At 39.8% G+C, this 25226-nt stretch overlaps 1 protein-coding gene across 1 annotated transcript in view; it reads left to right on the top strand.

Annotated features, from left to right (window-relative positions):
• Positions 1-25226, top strand: part of PDE8B (phosphodiesterase 8B) — a 299340-nt gene that overhangs the window by 234909 nt on the left and 39205 nt on the right. Inside the window, exons 11-17 of the mRNA XM_023729447.1 lie at positions 8302-8344; positions 12047-12124; positions 14630-14706; positions 15542-15706; positions 18429-18474; positions 18896-19031; positions 19933-20131. Of these exons, the coding sequence (XP_023585215.1) occupies positions 8302-8344; positions 12047-12124; positions 14630-14706; positions 15542-15706; positions 18429-18474; positions 18896-19031; positions 19933-20131 (744 nt within the window). The remainder of the gene's footprint in view (positions 1-8301; positions 8345-12046; positions 12125-14629; positions 14707-15541; positions 15707-18428; positions 18475-18895; positions 19032-19932; positions 20132-25226) is intronic.

Here is a 25226-nt window from a genome sequence, read left to right as displayed (position 1 = left end):
GATCTGGCCCCATCTGTACCCGTGGTTGCATTTTTTGAGTCAATAGTATATTTGCTTTTTTAAAAACTCACATTTTATGATAAATTTATCAGTATTTTACCATGAAACACTTTGTAAAGTAATGTCTTTAGAGACATCAATATTGGTCTTTTTATAATCAACAAAAACCAATATGATGGCCAAATCATTAGTAGCAGTGTTTTCACCACAAGCTGTAGGTAAGAACCTAGTTAATCTCAGTCTCTTATGGGCTCATTTATATTCGTTGAACTGTTTTTACGTGCCAGTACTGTTAGCACTTAGTATACAAAGGTGATCAAATTAGACACAGCCCTGACCAAATGGAACTTATAGTTTGACATTACTCAAAAAAATGCAAAATTATAAATGCAATAAGGGAGCGGTCTGTTGAGACCATGTAACAGAAGGGCCTGACCTCATGAGGGACTGGGATGTGCTGGAAACATCTGGGTAGGCTTCCCTGTGGAAATCACAGTTGAGCCAAAACCTAAAGTACAAGTATGCAAAGGAGAAAGGATGGATGGGGAGGGAAGCTTCCCAGGCAGAGGAATAGCATGTATAAAGGCCCTGAAGTGATAAAGAATATGGGAAGATTAGAGGGATGGAAAGGAGGCCACTATGGCCTGCAAGCTGAAGAGCCCAGGACAGAGTGACAAGGGTCAGCAGTGCGGCTAGAGAGTTAAAGGTGGCAAGGCCATGCTGCAGAGCCTCATAGCCAGGTCAGCATATGGGATCTACCCTAAGAGCAAAGGGAAGCAGGGGTTTTAAGCAGAAGAATGACAGAATTAAATGTATAGTTTTGCAAGATTATACTGGGTACAATGTACAATAACATACACAAGAGTTGAAAATGGATTGGGTTGGGGAGTTGACTGGTTAATGGGACAGTGCCAAGTTCAAATGAGAGCTGATGGTAACCTGTATTCTAATGGAGAGAATCAGGTGATCCCAGAGGTATTTAGGAGAGAGAATTAACAGGATTTGATGGTAGACTGGACAGGGAGATGAGAGAGAGGAAGGGATAAGGTAAGGATGACCCCCTAGGCTTGCATGTCAGCCTATCTGGTGATTTAAGTGTGACTTTGTCATTTAATGATGAATAAACAGACTCAACTTTTTCTCGCATGTGCTATTTACCTTCCCAAGGTGATTCTGAAATGGATGTTGAAGGAGGCATCAAGTATTTATTTGTTGTTTGCTTGTTATTGTACTGATGCTGGCCTTGACTCATTTCAGTTGCTATTTCTTAGGATTTTTCTCCCACAAGAGATACCAAGATCTAGGTTCATTTGCAAATCCACAATTAATAGAATTGATGTTTTCAATAGTTACCTAAGTAAATTTTACACTTCTTAGATTGACAGCTGCTGCCTATAGCAATTTCCTCGTTATGGTTTGAAATGGTGCAGCATCATCATGCCCAGGCTCATGGTAGGGGGTCCCAGGGGCTGTGACATATCATTTTGCCATGTTCAGTTTCAGGCTGTTCTCATTTGCCTTCATCTTGCTTATTTTTACAGACTTGAAAATTATAGTTCAGACTTCCAATTTTTAGCCATCAATCCATATTCTCAGTTGAAAATACAATTTGTCCAATATTTTGTTATGAAAATTTTCTAGCATATAGAAGAGTTGGAAGAATTGTGTAGTGAAATACCCACGTACCCACCACCCAGGTTCTACAAATAACATTTTGCTATGTTTGCTTTATCACAAATCTATCTATTCTTCTATCCATTCATGAGTCCATCTTATTTTCTGATAGATTTCAAACTAAGTTGCAAGTATTAATACATTTTAGCCTTGTCACTTAATCATGCATACCATTAAGAGTTTAATACTTGTTTTCAGTTTTGTTTTTAGGTGAAATTGGCATAGTGAAATGCACAAATCTTAAGTGTACCATTCCTTCAGTTTTGACAAGTGCATATACCCCTGTAACCACCACCCTATCAAGATACAGAACTTTATCATCCCACAAGCTCCCTCAGCCCCCTTCCCAGTCTATCCGTGCCTCCACTCCCATCCTTCCCACCCCTATAGGCAACCTCTGTTCTGAATTATAGATTAGTTTTGCACTTTTCTGAGCTTCATACAGTGTATTCTTTTGTGTCTGGCTTCTTTCATTCGTCATCATATTTTTGAGATTCTTCCATGTTGTATCAGAATTTTTTCTTTTTTTGTTGCTGAATAGTATTCTCTTGTTTCAGCCTATCAGAGTGTAATTTTTCCTGTTGAACTCCTTGGCTGTTTCTAGTTTTTGGCTGTTTTGAACATTCTTAGACAATTATTTTTGTGTATATATTCTTTCATTTATCTTAATGCTCAGGAGTGGAACTGTTGGGTCATAGGGTAGGTGTATATTTAGTTCTTTAAGAAACAGCCAGACCTTTTTTCAAAGGGGTTGCACAATTTTGTACTCACACCAACAATGTATGAGAGTTCTAGTTGTTCCACATCCTTAACAAAATTTGGTGTTGTCAATCTTTTTAACTTTAGCCATTATGGTGGATGTGAAGTGAAAATATACTTTATAAAATGGTGATTCTTTAAGAGGAAAACAAATGACCCTGAAATCTTACACACACACATACCCAGAGGGAGACAGAGAATTTCTAGTGCTTTTTAGAGCCAAGCATAATCAGTTTTTTTGATTATAGATCTTTAATTGTACACATATGAAAGAAAACTGTCTTGAAGAGTGATTTGACATTTTCAGGCACACTTCTCCAAGCTACCAGACTCTGAGTTTTGGGAAGTTTTGTTGCTATGATGCTGGAAACTATGCCACTGGTATTTCATATATCAGTAGGACCATCCATGGTAGACACTTTTCAGTGGAGTTTTCAGACTAAGACCAGAAGGAAAGACTTGGATATTTACTTTCAAAAATTAGCCGGTGAAAACCTTATGGATCACAACAGAATATTGTCCAATATAGTGCTGGAAGATGAGGCCCTAAGTTGGAAGTTACTCAAAATACACAGTGGCCACAACAATGGACTCAAACGTACCAACAATCATGAAGATAGCGCAGGACTGGGCAACATTTTGTTCTGTTATACATAAGGTCACTATAAGTCGGAACTTACTTGACAGCAATTAACAGTAACAACCACAACATATCAACATCAAGAGAAGTTCAAAAAGAAATACTAACAGCAATAATTCCAATACCTTAACATATTCATATCACTTTCTCTGTTCCCTGCCAGTACATAGTAATTCATATACTCACTCAATTATATTCATAATGTAAAATTTTTATTTTTTTAACTGGATATTATATAGCAAATACTTGTCATTAATTTTGCATATGTTGTTACTTCTACATGCATAAACTTTTTATTGAAATATAGCATGCAAAGAGAAAGGGACAATTCACATTTTCACAAAGTGAACACCTATATAACCAGAACCCGTATCAAGAAATAGAACATTACCAACACTCTAGTTGCCCTCCTTGTGCTTGGTCCAGGCACTATGCATGCCCCCAAAGAGCCACTATCATGACTTCTAACTCCTTTGATTAGTCTTGCCTGTAGCTGAACTTTGTTTAAATGCGATCACAAAGCGCAGACCCTTTTACGTCTGGCCTCTTTCACTCAACATTATTTCTGTGACATTCATCCATAGTATTGCTTGCTGTACAGTGGTCTGTTCATTTTCATTGCTGTATGGTATTTCATTGTTTGAATCAACCATAATTATACATTCTAATGGTAGTGAACATTTGGGAAGCTTCTATAATCAGGTGTTTTTAAGCAAAGTGTTTGAGCAGAGGACAGCAAGACTGTGGGGACCTGTAGTATTTTAAATAATGAAAGGTTTGAAATTATGGTTTTTTTCCCAAAAAAAAACAGATTTTCAGTCTACAAGGACTTGCTGAGAAATCCCAGCTTTGAGCTCAAGCAAGAGCTTCATAGGCCAAGGACAGCGGTATTCACATTGCAGAAACTGTAGTACTAAAGCCTCCAGGTTCCCCAGTAACACACAATATCAAAATTCTCAGTCACTACTGTACAGAAACTATTCTGCACTTCAAGCTTTCACAAAAGGAAAATCAAGCAAAAACCCACACAACAGAGAGATTGATTGACACAAGGACGTTTGGTCTTCCCTTTTCTTGGCTATAGCATGCGATAAAACCTTTTGCTAACAGAGATTCAAACCTTCCCCAAAATTTAAAGGAAAATTATACTTCCAAAAAGATGTCCTGCACTGATCCAGGGGATATAGTCTCAGACATATCACCTTTTAAAAGCCTGGGCCTAGGGCTCTCCTCCAGAGGCCACATTGTAGTAAGCAGTATGATTAAGAGGAAATGGTTTTGGAGCTAGAGAGACCACCGCTTGAAATTGGGCTCTGCCACAGCCTAGCTGTGTGGCTTAGGCAAGTTACTTAACCCCTCTACACCATAACTTCCTTGTCTATCAAAAGGGAAGAGGACACTTTCTCCCTTGCAAGGGTGTTGTAATAATCATAGATTACCAATGTAAAGTTGCTGGCACTTGGGAAGCATGTAAGGGATGGCTGTTGTCATCACTGGGCAAAGCTTATCCTTAAGACCTTCCACATTCAAAAGACCCTCTCTCCCAACAGTCCTCTAGCCCACAAGCCTCCTGTGGCTGCTCAATTCATAAGAAGTTATAAATGACTGGTGGGTTTAGACGTCCAAAAGAAAATTCTAATTCAAGAATGTTTTCATCTAAGTGAATCTTTAATTGTCAAGTGGGGTATTTGGAAGAGGTACATAGATAATCGGAGTCAGGAAGCTTCATTAAAAACCTAGCACTGCTGGGGTATGACTGGCGAAGGTCCTTAGGCACTGCTCTTGCTGAAGGGGATTAAGAAGTGACCATGAAAATAGGGCCTTCAGCAACAGATGCTGACACAGATCCACAGAATCTCTGCTTGTAAAGCAAGCAATGGTCGAGGATTATCTCCAGGCTCTGGTGCGCTCACTAAGAGTGGAGAAAGCCCATCAGAGGCAGATGAGCCAATTTAGGGATGGCAGGGGCTGGAAGGAGGGGAGGCATTCAGCTTAGTAAGCGCCAAAGAAATCATAGTATGTGGAGAAAGACAGGAGAGCCACCTCAGCAGATGGAAATGGTACCTGTTATCTCCCTTCTCCCTGCTGTTCCCTCCTCCCCCTCGGTGGCAGGGGCACATTTCCTTCCCAAAGGCAGGATTGGCCTGTGTACCTACTGGACCTTGTATTTCATCTGCCTCTACTATAGACAGAACACAAAGTCCACCTGGAAGGCTGAAGAGCCCCACAGTTCAATCAGCTGGCCTGTAGGGGCTGATGAAAGACAAAAAGGGTTTGTGTGTGTGTGTGTGTGTAATCTAGAGAGTCATGGGACTTTGTTCCTAAAGGAGAGATGTATTGTGATTCAGAGAGAAAAGCTAAGTATTTAAAGATCACTTGCTTCTGAGCTAATGTTGACTGAGAAAACAATTTGCAAAGCAGAAGTTTTATTCATTTGGTGTAGCATCAAAAATTTATGCTGTGTGCCCATCAACAGATGAATGGATAAATAAACTGTGGTATATACACACAATGGAATACTACACAATGATAAAGAATTATGACAAATCCATGAAACATCTCACAACATGGATGAATTTGGGGGATATTATGCTGAGTGAAATAAGCCACTCACAAAAGGACAAATATTGTATGAGCCCACTATTAAAAAAAAAAAAAAGGCAAGAAAAGGTTTACACACAGAAAAAAACATTCTTTGATGGTTACCAGGGAAGGGAGGGGGAGTGAGGGTAAATTCCTTAATAGATAGAAGACACGTGGTGATATTGGTGAGGGGAAAGGCAATAAACTATATGGGGAGAGTTAGCACAACATGAGAAAGGCAAAGGAAGACAATGAAAGGAACACAAGAACAACGGGCAACTAAGGCAATTACTATAACATAGGCAATCCTGCAACAACAGTATTAAACAGTGATTTACTAAGGGATACATAGGTAGGTAGGCTAAAGAGGTGTGGGAGGGTGTGAGGGAGTGACCCCAACTGCAGATTTAGGTTAAGTTGTGGATCTCTCTACATATATATTTGTAGATGTTGCATGTATACCAATATAGACAATAGAACACACAAGGGGCACGGTCATGGAAACTACTTATGCACAACCAAACACCTCCCAGGACAAAGATACTAGGCTTGAAGGCTAAGGACTATAGACTCGGGGGGCATCTACGTCAATTGGCATAACATAGTGCATAAAAACAATATTCTACACCTTCTTTGGTGAGTAGCATCTGAGGTCTTAAAAGCTTGCGAGTGGCCATCTAAGATACAGCTAGTGGTTTCTTCCTATCTGGAGTAAAGGAGAGTGAAGAAAACCAAAGACTTAAGGAGCAATTAGTCCAAAGGACTAATGGACCACATGCATTACAGCCTACACGACCCTGAGACCAGAAGAACTAGATGGTGCCCAACTACTACTGCCAACTGCTCTGACCAAGATCACAATAGAGGGTACCGGACAGCGTGGGAGAAAAATGTAGAACAGAAAATCAAATTCACAAAAAAAGACCAGACTTACTGGCCTGATAGAGACTGGAGGAACCCCCAAGACTATGGCCTAAGATACCCCTCTGACTTGGAACTGCAGCCATTCCTGGAAACCACCTTCTAGCCAAGCAATAGACAGGCCTATAAAATACAGTAACACCCGAAAAGAATGTGCTCCATAGAACAAACAATTATATGACACCAAAAGGGTAACATTTGCCCAAAAGTAAAGAAGAGAAGGCGGGAAGGGGTAGGAAAACCAGACAAAAGGAAACAGTGAACTCAGGGCGGAAATGGGGAGAGTGTTGACACATTGTGGGAATTGCAACCAATGTCATGGAACACTTTGTGTACAATTTGTTGAATGGGAAATTAATTTGCTCTGTAAACTTTCACCTAAAACACAATTTTTTTTAATTCTATTAAAAAAAAAAATTCATACTGCACTCAGTAGCTTAGTAGCAAATGGTCTTTATCCCTAAAGGAAATATATAAAGTATTTGTTCACAGAAGAGATAAAAAATGCCCCATAATTATGAGATAAATGAGTCACAGCCATTAGTCAGATTATGACCAAGATATCACACAGGTTGGTCATGTAATTGTTTCTGTAATTATGTGAAAAGGACTGGGCAGAATAATTCATAGAAAACCCTTATTTTAATACTTCAGTTTTACAGTTAGATCAAGCTGGAACATTTTGCCCATTTCAGATATATGTGGAATTTCTGGCTGTAAGAGTTGGTAGTACTAAACCATACTAAACGTCCTTCATAAACAATCCTCCAAACTCACCTGCCTTGTTTTTCAAGGTAACTCAATCCCATCCACAAACTTGTTTAAGCAACTGGAAGTAGGTATATTTAGCAGCGGAACAGCATGATTAGAAGTGTGGTTGAGCTAAATGCGCCCCGATAACAGTATCTTGGTTAGTGATGAACATAAGAAATGCAGAATTCCGAAGAAAGCATATTTCTAGTGTTAATGACTTCATTTCATCATTTAACAGACATTTATTGAGCCCAAGCCCGTTGCCATCAAGTTGATTTCGACTCACAGCAACCCTATAGGACAGAGTAGAACCGCCCCATTTGGTTTCAAGGAGAGGCTGGTGAATTCAAATTGCCAATCTTTTGGTTAGCAGCTGAGCTCTTAACCACTGCTTCACCGGGGCTCCATTTAAAGAACTAGGTGTTAAACTATATCTGAAGTTCAAATCTCATTGTGAAGGAACATTTTCTAAATTGACTTTGTCTATAATGGACAGGTATTTGAAGAACTTTTTAGGAAGATTTTTTAAAATCCTAGACTTAAATTCAGGCTATTTTGACATTACAGAAAAATATTGTATCTGAAACGTACTAAACAGGATATATAAATTGATATATTTATAAATGTATATATTTATTTAAATTTAGTTATAGCTTTTGTTTTTCTCTATTTCTGCACAGTGTCAAAAATGAAAATAGCTGACTGGAGGTTTAGATGGCCTGCATAGGAAGTTCATCCCTTGGGTACCTTCCTGCTCTAGGGCTCGGCCATTCTATAAGCGCCCGGAAGTAATAGAGCATTTGTAGCATTATCGCTTATTGTACATCTTTCATCTCTTCATACTATCTATGCAGCTTCTTGCCTTCTTGGAGCTTCGGAGCTTTTTAACTAAATTGTTTGGCTAGGAGTATAGCTAATACTGTATTTAAAATCTCTTTTTCTTGTTTTGTCAAACTTTTGAACAACTTTAGATTCACAAGATTCATCGTGATTCAGGAGACAATTCTCAGACAGGTGAGAATACTTCAATTTAACTCTTATACACTTGGGCATTTGTGGGTTCAAGTCTGCAAATAGCTCTGAAGAAGTCTAGATTGACATTTACCGCCCCGGAACCTGGATTGCTAAAATCTGAGTACTGATTTAAGAATGTTGTAGAGCCAGAAGAAAAACAGAATTCCTTGAATCTTCATTCAGGGCAATCTTCTCTACTCCTCATCCTGGTTTTCTTTCCTGGTTAGAGACCATGAAGAGTAGATAAACCCAAAATAGACAGTGTCCGAAAGTCCAGTGGAGACATGTTGCTGTTCAGCCATATTCAGTCTTCCCTTTCTTTGCAGTAATTGATGACAGTATAATCAGAAAACGTGACTGGGCCCTGGCCTGGGAGTCAGGAGTCCTGAGTCCCATTCTAGCTCCCCACTCACTTGCCTCATACCTTGGGCAAGACTCCAATGTCTGACCCTTGGTTTCATCATCCTTAAAACGAAGGAGATGGAGCTGATGATTTCTACATGTAGAAAGACCTGAAATTCTCTGATCATCAAAGGGAAAATCAGTCTACTATGAAAGATTTAAAATTCTTGTTCTGCAAGAATTCCAACTAACACATCCTCTCCCTGTTGGTGACTTCTAGCCACTACTGCATAGTCAGACCCTGGGCTATTTGTTTAGTCCCTCTCCTTGCTCTAGGATGGACTGTATTTCGCCTACTCAGAAAGATTTCATTTCATCTTTCTGACCCTCAGTTTCTTCATTTGTAAAATGAATTAATAATGCTGATCTTATTGTTCTGAGGATTAAAGGAAAGTGGATATACTATCTAGCAGTACCTGACATTTAACTGTTAGGTATCCTCCTTCCCCTTTTCTGAAAACTAGGGATGACACAATGACACTTCACACACACACACACACACACACACACACACACACACACACACACACACACACACACACATTCCCTCCTCCCCTCCCTTCCCCTCAGTTGGTTTAGTTAATTTCTTATAACCTTACATCAAAGGCAATATTTTAATTATATAACTTACGAGGTGTGCCAAAATCTGTCATATACATTTTCATATCCTTTATAGTGTCCAGCATTGCCTTGCATCTAACAGACACTCAGTAAACAGAGAACACTGATAAATTGAAACCACTGCATGTCAGAAACTAGGTTCTACCATTTATTAGCTCTTTGACTTTGGGCTACCTACTTAATCTCTCTAAGCTTAAATTTCCTCATCAGTAAAATGGGAACCACACTATGCAGCTTTCAGAATTGTTATGATGATTAAATGAGGTGGCTATATTTTAAGTTCCTAGCACAATGCTTGGTGCATAGTAGGTGCTCAGTAAGTGGTAGGTGGCATGATATCCCTTTATGCCATTGGGGTTAGTTATTTAAATATCCTTTATCCTTTTCTCTGGTGAAGTTTTTAATTCATTCCACAAACATCTGTTGGGAGAATGAATGATGAATTATTTTTATTTAAATAGCATTATTTAGCCTTTATTGAAGACTAATTTCTTTATATGTTTAATCATTACTGTTGCTATGGAGCCTCTTAATTTTAGCTGGCATCAAATCAGGAAGAATAAGCATCATCTACCTTTGAATAATCTCTAATACATGACTTGGAATTCAACAAGCCAATCTGGATCACAGTCTTGAAACTCACCACCCTACTTTAGTTTTATCTGGAAACTGCATTTTGAGAATTTTTGTGTTCTGTAATCTTGAATTTAATCTTAAATCTTTAAGTTAACATTTATCATTTGATACACAAATAAATGTTAGGAATTTGTATGATTATCAAATCCCTGAATAGGCTAAAAACAAATTTTTCGTTTCTTAGTGTTTGAAAGATGCTTATGATCCTAGAAATATCTAAAGTACCACTGACCATAGGTGTCTCTATAAGGAAATGCTGAAACTCATATTCAAGTTCAAGAAAATCATTAAGGCAGAATCTGGAAGATAAAAATTAGGCAAAAGGATAGTAAATATTTTAAGTTAGATCATTTAAGACGAGGTTCTCTGGCTGTGGTGTTCAGATTAACTTTCTAAGAGCTTTCCTTTCACTTCAAGTCATATAAACATAATTCAGATTTTTTCATTGATTTAACCATCTTTTACTGAATCAGATTTTTTACTGCCAAACAAAGGACAGTACACTAAAATAAATGGTTAAAAAGGTGATATAGAAAGTGTCTAAGACATTATAAAGTGAAGACAGCAAATAGTAGAACAATATAACACAATCCCAGGTATATATGATGTATATGCAAATGCACATATGTAGTTAATAGTAATAACCAACATGTACTAAATGCTTAGTATGTGCCTAATGCTGTTCTAAGACTTATGTATGGATTAACTCATTTAATTCTCATAACAGCCTAAGACTGAGATGCTATGATTATCCCCATTTTAAAGACATGAATACTGAGACACAGAGAAGTTAAGTAACATTTCCAAGGTTATACAGCTACTGGTTGGCATACTGGACATTTGAACTTTCGCAGTTTGGCTCTGGAGCTGGTTCTCTTAACAATAACGCTTTTTTTTGGGGGGGGGGGGTATCACTAGATAATTCCTTAAGCATTATTATGTCTTTTTTCTTTTTCTTTCTTGGAATATGACCATTTACTGGTGTCCTGCTGAAACCTCCATGTCTGCCTCCAAGCTTAGCACAGAGAGAAGTGATGCTGTGTTATGGTTAAGATTTCTCTCCTTGCTCCTGCGTTACTCCCACAAGAAGCAAATGCCCTGAAAATGCATGTTGCTGAAGCCAGCACTTCAACCCCGACAGTTTCATCCCTTGGTTCTCAGTGATGGCACACACTTAGATTTTACATTAATGTGACAGCATGTTTTGAGTGTTAAATTCGAAGTCTGCAAAACTTATGCAGAATCTCTTTTAAAGCGCTTTTTCCTTCAAAAATGGAGACAAGGGTGAGAGTTTACGTAGTTATTGGAAATTTGGGGGGGATATAAAACTACTTTTTCTTTCCTTCGCTTCTTGTGATCAGCAGTATGCATCATTTGATGAAATTACATCCTCAAAAGAACTTAGAAAATTACTTAGAGATCTGGCTTTTCAGAGGTGTCCAAAATTGGTCTGAATTAGTTTCTCAAATTAAATTCAAATTTTCTGTGGATTTCACTAGTATTTTATCTCCTCACACAACCCCATAAGAGCCTTCCCCATCCAATTAAATGGATTGTTCTTTAGGTCAAAATGAACTAAAAAAAAAAAAAAGAGACAGACGCAAACAAAAATCAACCCTGGTTATAAAATTTTCCTAAAGTTTCCCAGTTTTAAAATTACTTTAAAAACCAATAAAGTTGTGTTGATTTGTAGCATAGCAGCATGTTACCACTATTGCTAAAGCGAAAAAAAAATTTCCCCAAGTTTTAATGTTTACTTTCTAAATAATATTTTATTCATGGAACTAAATCACTCTTGATAATAAGCTCCATTAGCATGATGTAATGTGGTGCTACAAGATAAAGGCATCATTTTACAACTAATATGACTGATAATTCTGTATCTTAACGAAGATAAAGTGGTTTACCATTTCTTAAAATTATTTTTATAGTGCTTAAAAAGTAAGCTTTTTTTGTTTGGAGAATGAGAAAAAACATGTCTGAACTTCACTTGTGAATACTCTGAAAATTAATCACCCTCCCATTCTAATCTGAAATCCTTAGAGTCTCATTCATTCAGATACAAGAATAGGAGGAAAGAGTCCATTGATGTGAAATCAATATCATCTCGAGGCAGTGATGGTAAGAAGTTTTTCAGATTTCTCTGACCTTTTTAAAGTGTAGAAAATGACAGAGGAATGTGTTCAAGAATTCATCAGCATATAAACCCCAAGGAATAGGATTTCAACTAAACTGGCTTTATTTGTTTTTTCAGTATGCAGAAACTATTTTAGTTTTTTGTTTTTAATTATTTTATACTTCATATAGTCTTTGTCTTCTCTTTGAAACAGCTCCATGCTTTTTTCTTTTTAGCCTAAAGTGTTTTGGGCCACATAACTACCCAAGCAGCTCAGAGTTTAAGTAGCTCACCCAAGATCACTCTTGGGTGCTAGTGGCAGAAAGGGGACCAGAGTCTTAGCTTCCCAACTTCCGACACAAACCCGTTTTTCAGTGTCCCTGCTACGTGCCCTTACCTTCTGTTAATAAAATGTCACAGATAAACTCTGTGAGTGAGAATTTAGCAAAAAACATTTCGATCCTGCAAGGCAGAATTTAGCAAAACATTTCTTGAGTTCAGTCAGTCAGGACTAAGTAACCAATTGGCTTTGCAGGGAGATGGAAAAGTCGAAGATGAGTCTAACATTTAATTCCTAGGTGTCTGGGAAATTATAAATGATATTTAGAGAAATAGGAAAGTCTCCAGGTATGGCTACATTGGGAGTTGGGGAGAAGATGATGAGTTTTATTTTAGTGGAGATGCCTAGGAAGCTAAAATGCAAGACTGGTGCTTATGGCTAGAGATATGGATTTGGGAGTCCTAGAGGTGATAGATGAAACTAGGAGAGCAGAGGAACATCTCTGAGGGCTGTGTCTGTGTGTATGTAGAATAAAAGACAGAGTATCTACGTCCAAGGCTCAAAGGCATACCCTCAGTATGGCATACTCCTCAGTGAGAGAGGAGCAGAGGAAATAGGGCCATTGAAGAGGACAGAAGAGCTGGGAATGAGGCATGTGAGTGCAGTTTCACCTGAACCAAGAACAAGAAAGGATCAAGAGAAAGGAGATGGGCAGCAGTGTTAACTGCTACAGAGATAGAGATAGAGAACAGACTAATGGATTTCACTCATCCATTTAGATTTTATTTAGCAAGTGGAAGGACAGATTCTAGGGACATGTGGAGTGGATGGTTAGTGGCTATGACAGAAAGGAGAAAAGTGGGATGGTAGCTTAAGGGAATAAACAGGAAGATCAAGTGAAGGAATTTTCAGTCCTTCAGGTCAAAATGGGAAACCTGACTGTAAGGGAAGTGGCTGAAACAGCAAGGACTGAAGAAGCTAGAGACAAGATGGGTAATTCATAGAGTAGAGTTCCATAGGGCATGTGAGGCGTTGGGACCAATAATGTGAAGAAGAGAATGTGGATTAAAATATTTTGAGGTGGATTGAGGGTATAGCTAGACAGAACATTTTAGATGGAGAGCATAATGAATGAGGGAGTTTAAACTGGATTAGCTCTGTTTTCAGAGCAGAGTTTAAAGGGGGATCACCATCATCCAGAGCATGGGAGACGTGGAGGTTGAAGAGTATAGAAGAGGTCTTCAGTGGCTACAGTGCTATCAGCAAGAGAGGACCACAAAAGTGGCTGAGCAGCAGGCAGGCTCTGTTGATATTGGCTAGATTAAGTTATCCCATCTTTCCTGCCTGCCTTGCAGGGAGTGGTAGGAAGATCTGATGAGAACAGTGCTTTCGAATAGGTAATGTTTACATGTGGTTTGAAATTCAAAAAGTTTCTAAATAAATAAACACATAATAAATAGTTATAAATTGCAATAAGTGCTATAAAAAAAATAGTATTCTATGAATGAGAGTTAGAGTAGAGCCTAATTTAGCTAGAGTGAGATGCATGGTCAGGAGGCTTTCTCTGTAGGAGAAGTAATGTTTAAAGTAAGACTGGAAGCATGAAAGATGTTAGTCAGGAGAAGACGATTCCAAAGTTTCTACTTTTTGAATTTCAAACCACATGTAAGCATTACCTATTCAAAAAATTAAAATTATTTTTTAAATGAAGATTTCTATAGATAAGAGCTAAACCACCATTGATTATCAGTATTAAGAATCTAAAGGCTCCATAAGGGAGAGTAACTGGCCTTAATTCATACAAGATTAAGCTCAGTCTTCCACCCCACACCCTCACCATAAACCATGCCTCCTCTCCCACACTTCACAGTTAATTATATGGCCAACAGCTTAGTTAACGGGAACTACCCAACTTGGGCTTCAGCAGCTTAGGGGAAACTAAGTTTCAGGGGATATTAGGCTGTTGGGATGGGAACATAGGATCCTATTAACCTTCACTGAAATTCCCCTTGTGGGCCTGGGACTCATAAAGCCCTCCTGCCTCCAGCAAATAGTGGCTGAGCTGTCATCCTTTGAAGATTCAGAGATGGGTGAATTCATTGCTTTTCAGGAGATAGAGGGAGGGTAGTCCTATGAGAATCAGGCACCCTGCCCATGAAGGGACTCCTTTTCTGCACTTAGACAAACTGAGCCACCAGAACCAGATACAACTTTCTTGCCTTCTCTCCAGCACCAAGCCTACAGAACCGTCGCTATCCATCCATGGCAAGGATCCACTCCATGACCATCGAGGCTCCCATCACAAAGGTGAGTGGCAACTTATGCCTCTGCCTCCACCTCCACCTCCACTCTCAAACTGGGCCACCTAGTACTGGGCTAGGTGCTAGAGATATCGTGATGAATGAAATACCATTGATATCATGGAGTTTACAGTCTAGCAGAGGAAAAGGGTATTAAATAAATAAACACATAATAAATAGTTATAAATTGCAATAAGTGCTATGAAAAAAATAGTATTCTATGAATGAGAGTTAGAGTAGAGCCTAATTTGGCTAGAGTGAGATGCATGGTCAGGAGGCTTTCTCTGTAGGAGAAGTAATGTTTAAAGTAAGACTTGAAGCATGAAAGATGTTAGTCAGGAGAAGACGATTCCAGGCAGCAGGGAAAAGTAAGTGAAAAAGTGCCGAGGTGGAAAAGGGGAGGTTAGGGCATCTGAGGACTTGAAAGAAAGCCAGGGTGGCTAGAGATCAGAGAGCTAAGGGGAGAAGATGGTGACATGTGGTTGAGCAGGGCTCAGTTCATGGAAATGAAAGAGATCATCTATGGAAGAACTGTGGAGTAGGAGAGAAGGACCAGGACTGATCTCTGAGAACTGTAACCTTTACAAGAGCTAGAAGAGAAGGGTCAGCAAAGGAGACTGAGGAAAAGTAGTCACTAGATAGGAGAAACAGCGGGAGAGTGTAGGATGATAATAGCGAAGAGAAAAGTGTGCTTCAATAAGAAGGGAGTGGTGTTGAGCAAACACTGGTCATTTTGAACAGTAAGATGTGCTATCATCTGATTTCTTTTGGATTCCTGGTATATGTATGACTTTCGGGAATTAGAATCCTAATCTTCTCAAGTTTATTCTTTACTTCCTCAGGTCATAAATATAATCAATGCAGCCCAAGAAAACAGCCCAGTCACAGTAGCAGAAGCCTTGGATAGGGTTTTAGAAATTTTACGGACCACAGAACTGTACTCCCCTCAGCTGGGTACCAAAGATGAAGATCCTCACACCAGTGATCTTGTCGGAGGCCTGATGACTGTGAGTAATGAGGGGGAGACATTCAGTGTACTCTACCACTGCCAGTTGTTGCTGAGTCGATTCTAACTCCTGGTGACACCATGTGTCAGAGTAGAACTGTGCTCCATAGGGTTTTCAATGGCTGATCTTTTGTAAGTAGATAACTAGGCCTTTCTTCAGAGACACCTCTGAGTGGACTTGAAGCTCCAATCTTTCCTTTAGCAGCCGGGCACATCAACCATGTGCACCACTCAAGGAACCCAAATGCACTCGAGAGGGTTCAATATAAACTGTTGCCTGTCATTGCTCTTTGGGCAATACCTGCTGTATGGGCAAACATCAGCATAACCAAAAGCAACTGCATCAAAAATTATGCATATGTGTGGTATTATTCAAGTGATTCTTGCATTTATCTTTCTACGAGGCTGACTGACCATAGCAATGGAAGATATTTCTTGAGAATTCTTATTACAGTAAGGAGGAAAAAGGCAGTTGACTGAGGGCTAAATATGCAAGTTAGTAGATTATACAGGCCCTTGTTTACTTCTTCTTCCTCTTGATTGGGTACAGTATTGGACTGAGGGTCATGGCTAGGTCTCCTAAAAGATCTCAGGATCTTTATCCATATAGTGAAAGGGTTGGACTTAGACGACAGCAGTAGTTTTTAAAACCTTAGCTGTAGAATCCTTTCTTTTTTTCCAAATAAAAGCTTATATAGAAGCTCCACTTATAATCAGATAAAAGCAGAGCGGAGCTGTTCTGGTGTGGGGGGTGGAGGAGTGAGGGGTAAATAGGAGCGGCACCGAGCCCGGCCGGCTCTCCAGGAAGCACCATTCGTAACCACCTAGAGCAGCTGATTTCTAAGTACTCATCCTGTTGTTGTGTTTTGATGTACTCTATTTGGCTGTAATCATCCACCAGCAAGTGAAGACAAAGGACAAAATTCAGATTATTCCTTTGGGATCCTCATCAGAGGCTCAACCTGGAAGAACGGGAGAAAAAGAAAGACCTTGCATCATCATCTATGACTTTTACTGTGAAGGTTTTTGTCTAGCTCTGCCACCAAATGCTGGGCATTGACTGGCTTTCTGGTCCATTCTCAGTCTTCCTACTACAGGTCTCTGATGAGCCTGTAATTTGAGTGGCCTTCCATTCCTTTCCTACCCCTGGGCAGACCTTGGACATCCCATCCCAGTGCAGTGTAGACTTCAGTTTCTAGAGAACACTGGCAAGCGTCTGTCAGGAGGTGGCCACTGCAGAGCTGCAGCAGGAAGATCTCTGATATAGCATCAATTTACACTGCCCCACACACACCCCCCAACTTGGTCACTCCCCTTCCCCCACCATACCATCTTGGGTTTCGTCTCCAGATAAAACTCTAGGGAACCAGTGCAAGATTCCTCTTCATTTTTATGTGACTTTGCAGAAGAGAGAAAAAGGCAAAGAAAAAATGGAGGAGTCCTTGTGATACCTGCCTTAGAGGCATGGCAGGTATGGCCATTATTACTTACCAGTTTACATGATTTTTAAAATTAAGCTCTTGGCCTGAAGATCCAAGGTCTGACTTCTGGTGAGCTCTTGATTAATATTACTTTAAACCTCAGCACACACTTTTGGGGGATGACAGACAAATAAGCAGTTACAAATGACTTAAGCAGTGATCTGACTACTCAGGGATCAAAGATGGAGGGAAAGAACCTGAAATTCTAGAACATTTGCGGTCTAGGTCAGGTTAAAGAGTCTAGTAAGTGACAGAACTAGCATCAGAATTCTGCCTACTGCTTTATGCTGCCTCTCCAAAGAACTCAAAACCAGAAACTTTTTCTTTAAAAGCTAGCAGCAATGCTTACGTTGCAAAACAGAAAATACAGTCGAAAAACAATTACTTTGGATATCAGCAGAAATTAGCCCAAACTTTTTAAGGCTTTACATTAGAATGTCATCCCCAAAATGTGACCCAGGGCTTTGGCTCCCCAAAAATGTAAATCAAAGAACACAGAAATAAGACTGTCCCTATGAGATACATGGGGTCGCTCCAAAATAACCTGCATCCAAAGCAAGATCACTTCTGTGGTTTCACTTATGTGGCTTCAAAATGCCAGAAGAGAAAGACAGCATGAGAATAGATCCAACCTACAGCTGAGGAGTAAGACCTGAAGGCAGTCATATCCACTTTATTCTCAATTCTCCATATCCTGCGGGTAATACTGGCCCTGGTGGTGCAGTGGTTAAGAGCTCAGCTGCTAACCAAAAGGTCGGCAGTTAGAATCTACCAGTTGCTCCTTGGAAACCCTGTGGGGCAGTTCTACTTGACGCTATAGGGTCACTATGAGTTGGAATTGACTCAACGGCAACGTATTTGGTTTTAGGAGCCCTGGTGGCACAGTGGTTAAGAGATTGGCTGCTAACCAAAAGGTCAGCAGTTTGAATCCACCAGTCGCTCCTTGGAAACCCTATGGGACAGTTCTACTCTGTCCTGTAGGGTCGCTATAAGTTGGAATAGACTAGACAGCAATGAGTTTTTCTGTGTGTAATAGCCACGGAAGGGAGAGTATCATCTGTCTTGTAGCTGTTGTTCTGATTTCATTTTGAGCTCTACTTCAAGTTGGAGATCCAGACTGAAATCCAGATTTGATCCAGGATTCAAATCCCTTTGCATAATAAAGGAAGTGAGAGAATAATGATAAAGGGATATAAAACATTGTATATTTCTGCTTCTAACAGCATCTTTTCTTTATTCCAGGATGGCTTAAGAAGGTTGTCAGGAAATGAGTATGTGTTTACTAAGAGTAAGTTTTTATCTACCCACTTGTTACTGATAACCCATTTTCGGCCTGTGTTAGCCCAAGTGTTGATTATTGCTTGGGGAGGGCCTTGGTGTTTCTTCCGATTGGTCTCATTGAGTTTAGGCATCTCTGTGGTCTACATTTGAAATTAGGTCTTCTAATTAAAATTACTTCCCTGAGAGAACTGTCAGAATAAGAATTTTACATCTCTATACATTTGAACAGACAGTTAAATGAAATTATTTTCCTATTTGGGGGCTGTGAAGTTTAATAATGTAAGAGAAGGTCATTGAAGTGAAAATCTTCCTACTCTTGGAAGCTCAAGATTTTCTTTTTAGTAGCAATGGCAAAGATGATGACAAATGTTCAGGGGTACTCAAGATTCCATAATTAACCAGCCTTATTGCCCCATCTGTTTGCTCAGATGTGCACCAGAGTCACAGTCATCTTGCGATGCCAGTGACCATCAACGATGTTCCCCCTTATATTGCTCAATTACTTGATAATGAGGAAAGTTGGGACTTCAACATCTTTGAATTGGAAGCTGTTACACATAAAAGGTATGTGACTTTTCTGGCTGCAGGCAGGGGAGGATTGATGGCCACGCTCAACACTCTCATATCTGGAAAATTTGAGGGAGATATGTCCTTGCCACAAGAGACTGCACAGGTTCCGCTTTTCGTCCCATATTGGAGGATTGTCATATGAGCACAGACTGTGGCCTCTGAGTGAGCTCCTTTAACGAGAGAGAGGATTAGTGGCTAAGATGTGGGATCAGCCTGGCGATGACCTAGGATGAGGAAATACTAAGTTTCCTTCTCAGATCTACTTGGTCATTTGTTTTTACTGAGAGCCAAGAATTCTAAGTATTCTCAGTCCCAAAGTTGTTGAAGTCCCACCTTACAAAATGAATTTGTGAGCTCTTATTGAAGATACTATGTTTTTTCTTTTGGTCCATCCTAAAGGCAAGGGAAAGATGAGATAACTCCCAGGGTCCTCCCTATACTTGGAGAAGGCTATTTCTTCCCAGTGGTGTTGGTCTATTCATATAGGGTATGTACATGACTCTAAATGATGTGACTTTACTGAGACCACCCGAGCCATTCCTTTTCTCTTTAGACTCAGTAACTGCTTCGGTGGGCACAAAGAAGCACAGGACTTATATGGAGAGAGAGTGGCACTGCCAGGGACCTTTCCTGGTAGTCAGAGCAACTGAAAGGTTTATGACTTAGAGATAACCTAGAAATAATTTGTACTGACCACCGTGAGGCACCTGGTTCAGAAGAAGCGGCTGGTGAGGAAGGATGCTCTACTATCAGTTTTGGGAAGAGAAATTTTTATGCCCCTGTGCATGTGCAGTAAGCATCAGAAGAAAAATGCCTGTACTCCTCAGTGTCATCAAAGATTAAGTTTCAGGGCCAGTGAATACTGTGAACTATGGTTTGTTTTCCTATTTTCCAGGCCATTGGTTTACCTGGGCTTAAAGGTCTTTTCCCGGTTTGGAGTATGTGAATTTTTGAATTGTTCTGAAACCACTCTTCGGGCTTGGCTGCAAGTGATTGAAGCCAACTACCACTCCTCCAATGCCTACCATAACTCCACTCATGCCGCCGACGTCCTGCATGCCACTGCTTTCTTCCTTGGAAAGGAAAGAGTAAAGGTAGAATTTTGATATCATGATCTAGTTACCTGCCTGGATTAAAGATTCCAAGAACTCGATCTTAGTAAATACATTGGGCAAACAGCTATTTTAAACCAATTTGACAGAGTTTTATGGACTGCTAAATTGACCGGTGGTTTTGGCGACGCTATGAGTCAGAATCAACTCGACAGGAGGTTTATGGGTTTTAGTGTTTTAGACATGACTCTTTCTCTTACTCCTCCTTTCCCCTAAATGTCTAAAACAATAATTTATGCCACAGCAGAGATTCCTTTACATGCTTGGCTGGTCCATAAACTCATTCTTCAAATGTTCTTTAGGAGGCTTTTGTGATACTGGCTTAGAGGATGGAACTTAATAATTACAGCAGATGATTACAAGGTATAATGGTTATGTTTTAGGATCAGAATCTGGCCACTGGTATATTAGAAGCTAGGTAATAACGAGCCATTCAGCCTTCTGATGATTTATGTAATGTGTGTGTTTGTGTAGATGTGAATGTGCATATCTGTATATTAATGACTTTTGCATAATTCTGAGAGTGTTCCATGTCCCTTAGTGTTACTTAACAGTTCAGTACTTCCATGTACGGGTGCTAATTTATAGGGCAGCTCTATGTACAGCCCCATGTACAACTGTCCTTCCCTCCTTCCCAACTACCATTACTTGCACAATGAAGCTTGTAATTCCTTTGCAACAATTAGAACTAAAGCTTAAAATACAGATGCCTCTGGGAGAAGTGCCATACAGAGACTGAAATTCACATTCATTTGTAAAATGCCTAGCATTATATCATTTTCTTAGGGGAGGTGTTGATGAGGATTAAGACCCAGTGGATTTACAGAGAAGAGTGAATGAATAGTTGGGCAGGTAGGAGGAGGTAGAAAAAGTACCAAAATGCTGTTGTTGTTAGGTGCCGTTGAGTCAGTTCCAATTCATAGCGACCCTGTGTACAACAATAGAATGAAACATTGCCCAGTCCTGCACTATTCTCACAATCGTTGTTTATGCTTGAGCCCGTTGTTGTAGCCACTGTGTCAATCCATCTTGTTGAGGGTCTGCCTGTTTTTCGCTGGCCCTCTACTTCACCAAGCATGATGTCCTTCTCCAGGGACTGGTCCCTCCTGATAACATGTCCAAAGTATGTGACATGTAGTCTCGCCATCCTTGCTTCCAAGGAGAATTCTGGTTGTACTTCTTCCAAGACAGATTTGCTTTCTTTCGGCAGTCCATGGTATATTCAATATTCTTTGCCAACACCACAATTTGAAGGTGTCAATTCTTTGGTCTCTTATTCATTGTCCAGCTTTCGCATGCATATGAGGCGATTAAAAACACCATGGCTTGGTTCAGGCACACCTTAGTCTTCAAGGTGACATCTTTGCTTTTCAAAACTTTAAAGAGGTCTTTTGCAGCAGATTTGCCCAATGCAATGCATCTTTTGATTTCTCGACTGCTGCTTCCTTGGGTGTTGATTGTGGATCCAAGTAAAATGAAATCCTTGACAACTTCAATCTTTTCTCCATTTATCATGATGTTGCTTATTGGTCCAGTTGTGAGGATTTTTGTTTTCTTTATGTTGAGGTGTAATCCATACTGAAGGTTGTTGTCTTAGTTATCTAGTGCTGCTATAACAGAAATACCACAAGTGGATGGCTTTAACAAAGAGAAATTTATTTTTTCACAGTCTAGTAGGCTAGAAGTCCAAATTCAGGGCGTCAGTTCCGGGGAAAGGCCTTCTGTCTCCGTTGGCTCTGGAGGAAGGTCCCTGTCATCAATCTTCCCCTGGACTAGGAACTTCTCCGCATAGGAACCCCAGGTCCAAAGGACGCGCTCTGCTCCCAGCACTGCTTTCTTGGTGGTATGAGGTCCCCAAGTCTCTGCTAGCTTCCCTTTCCTTTTATCTCTTGTAAGGCCACACCCCAGGGAAACTCCCTTTACATTGGATCAGGGATGTGACCTTAGTAAGGGTGTTACAATCCCACCCTAATCCTCTTTAACATAAAATTACAGTCACAAAATGGAGGACAACCACACAATACTGGGAATCATGGCCCAGCCAAATTGATATGCAGGTTTTTTTTGGAGGACATAATTCAATCCATGACAGTTGTGGTCTTTGATCTTCATCAGTAAGTGCTTCAAGTCTTCACTTTCACAGGGTTGTGTCATCTGCATAACACAGGTTGTCAATGAGTCTTCCTCCAATCCTGATGCCCCGTTATTCTTCATACAGTCCAGCTTCTCGGATTATTTGCTCAGCATACAGATTGAATATGTATGGTGAAAGGATACAACCGTGATGCACACCTTTCCTGACTTTAAACCACGCAGTATATTCTTGTTCTGTTTGAACAACTGCCTCTTGATCTATGTACAGATTCCTCATGAGCACAATTAAGTGTTCTGAAATCACCATTCTTCACAAGTTACCCATAATGTATTATGATCCACAGTCGAATGCCTTTGCATAGTCAGTGAAATGCAGGTAAACATCTTTCTGGTATTCTCTGCTTTCAGCCAGGATGCATCTGACATCAGCAATGATATTCCTTGTTCCATGTCCTCTTCCGAATCTGGCTTGAATTTCTGGCAGTTCCCTGTCGATATACTTCTGCAGCTGCTTTTGAATGATCTTCAGCAAAATTTTACTTGCGTGTGATATTAATGATATTGTTCAATAATTTCCACATTTGGTTGGATCACCTTTCTGGGGAATAGGCATAAATATGGATCTCTTCCAGTCAATTGGCCAGGTAGCTGTCTTCCAAATTTCTTGGCATAGACTAGTGAGCACTTCCAGTGCTGAATCCGTTTGTTGAAACATCTCAGTTGGTATTCCATCAATTCCTGGAACCTTGTTTTTCACCAATGCCTTCAGTGCAGCTTGGACTTCTTCCTTCAGTGCCATCTGTTCCTGATCATATACTGCTTCCTGAAATTGTTGAACATCAACCAATTCTTTTTGGTATAGCTACTCTGTGTATTCCTTCCATATTCTTTTGATGCTTCCTGTGTCATTTAATATTTTCCCCATAGAATCCTTCAGTATTGAAATTCAAGGCTTGAACTTTTTCTTCAGTTCTTTCAGCTTGAGAAATGCCAAGTGTGTTCTTCCCTTTTGGTTTTCTATCTCCAGGTCTTTGCACATGTCATTATAGTACTTTACTCTGTCTCCTGGAGCTGCCCTTTGAAATCTTCTGTTCATCTCTTTGACTTCATCATTTCTTCCTTTTGCTTTAGCTACTCGATGTTCAAGAGCAAGTTTTAGAGTCTCTTCTGACATCCATTTTGGTCCTTTCTTTCTTTCCTGTCTTTTTAACGACCTCTTGCCTTCTTCATGCATGATGTCCTTGATGTCATTCCGCAACTCGTCTGATCTTTGGTCATTAGTGTTCAACACGTCAAATCTATTCTTGAGATGGTCTCTAAATTCAGGTGGGATATACTCAAGGTCATACTTTGGCTCCCCTGGACTTGTAATTTTCTTCAGCTGCAACTTGAACTTGCATATGAGCAATTGATGGTCTGTTCCACAGTTAGCCTCTGGCCTTGTTTTGACTGATGATATTGAGCTTTTACATCATCTTTTTCCACAGATGTAGTTGATTTGATTCCTGTGTATTCCATCTGGCAAGGTCCATGTGTATAGTCGCCATTTATGTCAGTGAAGAAAGGTATTTGCAATGAAGAAGTCATTGGTTTTGCAAAATTCTATCATGTGATCTCCAGCATCGTTTCTATCACCAAGGCCGTATTTTCCAACTACCAATCCTTCTTTGTTTCCACCTTTTGCATTCCAATCACCAGTAATTATCAGTGCATCCTGATTGCATGTTTGACTCAATTTCAGACTGCAGAAGTTGGTAAAAATCTTCAGTTTCTTCATCTTTGGCCTTAGTGGTTGGTGCGTAAATCTGAATAACAGTTGTATTAATTGGTCTTCCTTGTAGGCATATGGATATTATCACTGACAGCTTTGTACTTCTGGATAGATCTTGACATGTTCCTTTTTGATGGTGAATGCAATGCAGCACCAAAATGGAAAGGAGGAAATGGAAAGGTCTGACTTGTTTCCTTCTCAGTTTTACTCTCAGAGTCGGTATTCACTCTCATCAGCAAGAAAGCAAAGAATGTGGTCCAAGAAGGATGCGTTTGAAGGTTTTTGTCTTTTAATTTCTAAACAAAACTAGTTCTAAACAAAACTAATGGTGATATCAGCCTGTGTTTTTAAAACACTTTTCTTTGAGAAGTTAAAACCCTTCAGGATTCTTAAAACAGGTTCATGTTCCTCCATTTTACATTGCATGAAATATTATACAGCTGAGGTCACACAATACCAGTTAAGAATAGGACCCAGGTCATTAACTTCAAGACAAAAGTGATCTATAGCCACAGAAGTCTGAGTTACAGGTGAACTTTGCTTAAGCAGACCTACCACAGGAAAACATAGGTTTACATGCTTGATAAATTAGGGAACGCTGAGTCACTTTATTATCTCCCTTAATACCCTTCCCCGCAAAAGAAGCTTTTTTCTTTAAATAGTGAGTTCTGCTAATACTCTTAAAAGTCTGTTCTCAAATAGCAGCAATAGAAACAAGTCTAAGACTGAAATAATATGTTTGGAATTCCAAAAACATTTTCTAACTCTGGCAGCTCCTGCCACAGAATCAGAAAATTTAGAGTTGTTAGGAATTTTGGAGAATCAGACTGGAAATGGTTCCTGAGCTCAGGAGTTTAGTGACCAGCCCAAGATCCTTGGTTAGAAGCAGAGCATTTTGAAGTCCACCATGAGGCACTTCCAGTGGGACTTACTTCTAAGGCCTCTTCCACAGACCTGCTGCCACTGATGAAGGGGGTCAGAAAAATCTGTTCTACCGAAGTACCTGAGTCATCTTCACCCGTAATTTCTTTATGAGAGAAGGCTGAAATTTTTTTTAAATTTTTTTTTTATCGTACTTTAGGTGAAGGTTTACAGAACAAATAGTTTCTCATCAAACAGTCAGTACACATCTTGTTTTATGACATTGGTTAACAACCCCACGACATGTCAACACTCTCCCTTCTCGACCTTGGAGGAACTTTTTTTTTTTTT

The sequence above is a fragment of the Trichechus manatus genome, unplaced genomic scaffold (genome assembly GCF_000243295.1).
Source record: "Trichechus manatus latirostris isolate Lorelei unplaced genomic scaffold, TriManLat1.0 scaffold00029, whole genome shotgun sequence".
NCBI lineage: Eukaryota > Metazoa > Chordata > Mammalia > Sirenia > Trichechidae > Trichechus > Trichechus manatus.
This window is presented reverse-complemented; position numbering and strand designations above follow the sequence as displayed.